General features: G+C 39.2%; 1 protein-coding gene across 1 annotated transcript; it reads right to left on the bottom strand.

Annotated features, from left to right (window-relative positions):
• Positions 1–2,322: 2,322 nt before the first annotated feature.
• Positions 2,323–4,053, bottom strand: LOC147614452 (hydroxycinnamoyltransferase 1-like). The gene is made up of 2 exons (XM_086780462.1): positions 3,472–4,053; positions 2,323–3,361 (listed from the first exon to the last, which is right to left on the bottom strand). Exons 1-2 carry the CDS (start codon positions 3,925–3,927, stop codon positions 2,444–2,446), a joined length of 1,374 nt encoding a protein of 457 aa, XP_086636588.1. The 5' UTR covers positions 3,928–4,053; the 3' UTR covers positions 2,323–2,443.
• Positions 4,054–5,197: the final 1,144 nt, after the last annotated feature.

The raw sequence follows: 5,197 nt of genomic DNA, 5'->3' as shown, positions 1-5,197 counted from the left end.
TCACTACTGAGGTAGAGTGGAGAACCTAGGGGGGTTACTCATAAATATATAAGCATACACGTGGGTTCAATAGAAGGGATTTTTAAAATCCTATTTTTACACATTTGTTACATACACAAGGGTACCATTGAAAGGGGATATTCACAGGTTGAATAGAAAAAGGGTATATTTTATTCATGAAAAATTCATAGACAAGGTATTTTTAAGATAGGCCTTGAACACACGTGAGATATAGAGGGTTTACTTATAGTGAACCCCCCCGAGGTGGAGAAATCTTCATCATAGCAACAAGTGCTGTAAGAACGTGACTGTCCACATCACCATCCTTTGTGAGATCATGAATAACAACCGTGTATGGGTTGCAGCAACCTGTATGCAGCGGGTGCCATAAAAACGTAACTGCCCACCCCACCCCTTGTAAGTTTATGACAAACAAAGAGACGCGGGAGAGTCGCAACAACAACCAATAGGTCTAATGTGAAAGAGTTTGCAGAAGTAAAGAATCCTAGCAAAGTAGGATATTATTCCATTTGTGCCATTACATGTGTCATATGAGCACAAATGGAATAAATGTGTGTGTGTTTGTTATTTGAAGCTTAAAGACAACCCAAATATAAAGCCAATTGCACAAGGTGGAAAATCAATTTTAATTGAAAAAAGAAGGATCTTAATGGTGCCACTAAAAGAAGGATCTTCATGGTGCCACTACTCCATTATTTATGCGAGTTAGGATGAAGTCCTAAGTGATGTACTTCATGGATATATTATGAGAGTAGTTGTAATAGAATTAGGCCTCTTATGAGGCTAGAGTGCCCGGCTGACCACAGTTTAAGTGAGTGTGAACACTTATGGCTATGTATATAATTGAATATCTCTCATAATATATGATACTCTCCCATTGTGCAATGGAGTCTTGCTTTTGCTAATCTCTCTCCCTAATGCATGCTACTGAGTGTGTGTGAGTAAAGTGAGATGAGAGGAGGGACGAGTACCCATAGTGCAACGCGGTGGTGTGACAATGCTCGCGAGAGGCATGGTGGAATTGCTACTCAAGGAGTTGTAGAGCTTGGAGACCTCAAGGTTTACGAGCTCGGCCATTGGAAAGATCCCTACAATAGTTGCGGTTCACCAGGTAATCTCTTGTTGGATGTGTTTCAAGGGGGGTTAGGGTGAGCCATAAGAGAGACATGGCAGAGTCACAACAACCAATAGGTCCAATGTGAAAAAGTTTGTAGAAGTAAAGAACCCTAGCAAAGTAGGGTATTATTACATTTGTGCCATTACATGTGTAATATGAGCACAAATGGAGTGTGTGTGTGTGTGTGTTTGTTATTTGAAGCGTAAAGATAACTCAAATGTAAAGCCAATTGCATATGATTGAAAATCAATTTTAACTATAAGAAGGATCTTAATGGTGCCACTACTCCTTTATTTATCTTTCATTGCTAAATATGTGTGTGCTAGAAACCTTGTTTTTAATCTGAAAGGCACAATGAGTTGTCTGCAAGCTTGTCTACAAGTACTGAGGAACCATTCAAAGTGGTGTTGATTGTTTCTTAACTATTTCTATGTTCCAAAAGGCATAAAAGCGCATCAATGCTTCCAAAAACAGGATAGTAACAATCCACTTTGGTGGATAAAAATTAGACTTTGAGCTCTTTCCAAGCATGCAAAACAATCACCTCACACATTTGTTCACAAAATAGATAGTCTTTTACTGCAGAAAAAAAGGTAATTATGCTATTTATTAAGCCCATTTGATATTGTTATTCTTGATTAACAAGGTCACATGAATAACCCATTTGTGCCTGTTTGAAAGTAAGAACTACATGATGTTAATAGTATTAGTAGAGTAGAAAATGAACAAAACTTAAGCATTGGTCAACCAAAAATATTTTACAGGTTTCCATGTTTGTTTAAGTGTATTTGTTCAATTGTACTTACCCACTTGAGTTTATTTAGTATATAAAAGATAAACAAACATGATAAATTAATATGTAAGAAACGGTATATAGGCTACCATAATCGTTCGAGTGTATCTACATAGATTCATTATAAGATCATGATTTAGAAAGGGAAGTTGGTTAGGTTAGGAGCTTGGGGGCTCGAAGTTTTTCACAACCACAAGGTTAAAGTTTTGTAATTATGGGTTGAGAAAATATTAGCTTTTATTTGCCAAAATCTAAAACATAATCACGATATCTATACATATTAAAAAGGAGGCAATTTCACTAAATAAATATATTTCTAAGTAGAGGTGGATGAGGGCAAGAGATCTCTCATTTCCCTAATGCCACAAGAAAATTATTATTGAGTGTCGTCATGTTCATCTTTATAATGGGGAGAGCTTAGTATCATATTCACCAATTCAATGCCCTAAGATTGATGTCTTAAATGTACCGTTTGAAATGTCTTTTTATTAAATATTTGAATATGATTTGACTCAAAGGTCAATGGTAGGAGTAGATTGTTGAAGGAAGGCATTGAGAACATGAGCATTGGGGAGGCAAATGCACACATCCATGCCACCAAGCTCCTTGCTAGGGTAAACACTTATGCAATTTTCAAAGGTACGAGCAGGGCGAGCTACAATGGGAGTCCCAAAGCCAAAATCTATATCATATATTGGAAGCTTAGGGCCTTGGGAAACTATGATGGTCTTCAAGCCTTGAGAGATGCATTCATAAGAGCGTGATGTAGGCGGAGGCTCAACCAAGATTTGTTTGATGTGAGCATCCTTGCTAGCCTCTCTAATGGCTTCTTGGATATGAGCAACTGTGGACCCAAAGGCACGTGTTGCTAGAAGCTCGCGAGGACTCATGTGCACTTGGGCAGTTGCCAATGCATTGCCAAAGTAAGCAGAGGTTATGCTTGGCAGCACTCTACTTCTAATGTCGATTGGTAAAACGAGGCAGACGTGTTGGTCGAGTGGTAACAAGTCAGCATGGGAGTGAGCCTCCGCATTGATCAACCACTTCCATATACATGCTATGACCACTTGGAAGCTACTAATTTGTGCATTTTGAGATCCTTTGATTGCAACTTGCTTAAGCTTCTGTATAACATCTTTTGAGAAGTGTATCGCTCTCTGCAATTCTTGTGGTGGCCTTGGTGGCATTGTAGCAAAAGAAAAATCGATTTTCTTGCTTGCCATTTTCATGGTTTCATAAGCTTTTGTAGGTTCCCTCCAACATTCTGGACTCAATACTGCTCGCACATGAAAGGGTGCTAGCGAGAGACCCTCACCTCTACAACATTGCCCCCATGACTTGAGAAAATGCCAATATGAGTGTCCATCCATGACCACATGGCTTGACGCACAACCAATTGCAATACCTCCACCTCCTTGGAATCGAGTAACCTGCCAAGTAGCACGTTAAGTGGAGTGAGTGACAGGCAATTTCAGTAATTAAATATATTTCTTAGTAGAGGAGGGTGTGTAGTAAGTGTGGGTGGTGGTGTATAACCTACCTGGATGGAGAGGGCGACATCGTCTGCATTGAGGCCAGAGAGAGATTGGCGCATGGGAACCAGGTCGTCGAAGAAACTGCGCATGGGGAAGTGTTGTTGCGTCTCCAGCTCATCGAAGAAGGAGGCATCGGTGATCATGGCCTCGACGAACTCGACTCCAGCGTCGTTACAGTCGAGGCTGAGGCGTCCGTCCGGCGCCTCCGCCAGCCGCCCGGCCACAGGATAGAACGCCACAAGCACCTTCGACAGCCCGCGCTTCAACCTCTCCATCAGGGTAGCTGCATCGTCGTCGTCGTCGGCGGCGGCTGTCGTCTTGTAGAACAACACCTCCCTTATGTAAGGGTAGCCTCGCAACTTTCTATCCATGGCTGGCAGCACAATCCTATGCCTTTCCGTTTCATGCATTGGCTTTATCGCACAGACATCTAAGATTTGAACAACAGCGCCGGTAGCCATACTACTAATTTACTTTAATCGAAGATATAAAACAACCGTCTGATGCATAAATGCTGCTCTGATCTCCAGGTGATCATCAAGAAAGATGGGTTTTTATACAAGAGAGAGGTAGAGTGGCTTCCAAATTGAAGGACTTCTTCTCACACTTGAAACTCATATTTCAAAGCTCGAGGTGATTAGAGTCAAGGGGCTGGTAGAGGTAGGCTCAAGGTGGTAGTGGTAGGTTATTGTGGACCTAGTTTTAATATATTTACTTTTATGTTCCAAAAAAAAACAAAAAGAGAAAATTTCCAACACCTTAGCCTTTGTTAAGTGAAACAGTTTGAGGTGATTAAAATCAAGGGGGGTGGTAAAGGTAGGAGAAAATTTTGAACTTGAGAATTCAAATCCTACTCCAAAACACCTTGGCCTTTTAAGTGAAAAGCCTAGTAGTTGATCTTAGAAAAATATCTTTGAGGTGATTAAAATCAAGGGGGTGGGTAGTAAGCAGGCCGCTCAAGGACAAAATTTTCAAAACTTGAGAATTGAAATCCTACTCCAAATCACCTCGGCGGCCTTTTAAGTGAAACAAAGCTCTTAAAAAATCATTTGGAACTCAAATTTCAATGGTTGGTTTCTTTTTTGAGTGGACTAAGATCAATAAGTGGTGGAAGTAGGTAGCCCACTGACTAGATGGTTCAATCCATGCTAAAGAAAAATATGCAAATGGGGGCTATTTATTCAAAAATACAAGAACCTTCTAGGAGGGAGTTTAGTGTCGTAAAATCATTCGAATAAGTATATCTAAATATCTAAAACATAATCAACATATCTATACATATTAAAAAGGAGTCAATCTAAAAACATTATGATATGTGTTATATGCGTGCCAAAAAAGTAGTATCTATCTATTGAGATATATTGAAAGCTTAAAATCACATAATTTGAAAAAGGTGTAATGTGCAATATGATTCTTCGCATGAAATCAATACATGTATGAGTTTGTTTGTTAGAGAGAGAGAGAGGGGGGCGGGGCAGGATAGTGGAATGATGAAATAAAGTGTGTAAGATATAGAGTTAGGTTTTCAAAAATATACGAACCTTAGTAGGAAATGTAGCATTATAGTAAGATCATTCGAATAAGTATATATGAATATCTAAAATAGAATAAACATATATAGTTATGATATATGCATGTGTGTCAGAAAAACATATTAGTATCTATACTTTGAGATATAAAAATGAAAAGTTTGAAATCACATTATTTTAGAAAGGTATAATATACAATACG

The sequence above is a fragment of the Cibotium barometz genome, chromosome 42 (genome assembly GCF_041138505.1).
Source record: "Cibotium barometz isolate CiBa-2024 chromosome 42, ASM4113850v1, whole genome shotgun sequence".
In the NCBI taxonomy this organism is placed as follows: Eukaryota; Viridiplantae; Streptophyta; class Polypodiopsida; order Cyatheales; family Cibotiaceae; genus Cibotium; species Cibotium barometz.
The sequence above is the reverse complement of the archived record's forward strand: the minus strand, read 5'-3'. Positions and strand labels throughout refer to the sequence as shown.

Coding starts and splice junctions, on each gene's coding strand:
- LOC147614452 (XM_086780462.1), bottom strand. CDS start 3,927: ATGGCTACCGGCGCTGTTGTTCAAATCTTAGATGTCTGTGCGATAAAG. Junction 3,362..3,471: donor ATGTCGCCCTCTCCATCCAG/GTAGGTTATACA, acceptor GCTACTTGGCAG/GTTACTCGATTCCAAGGAGG.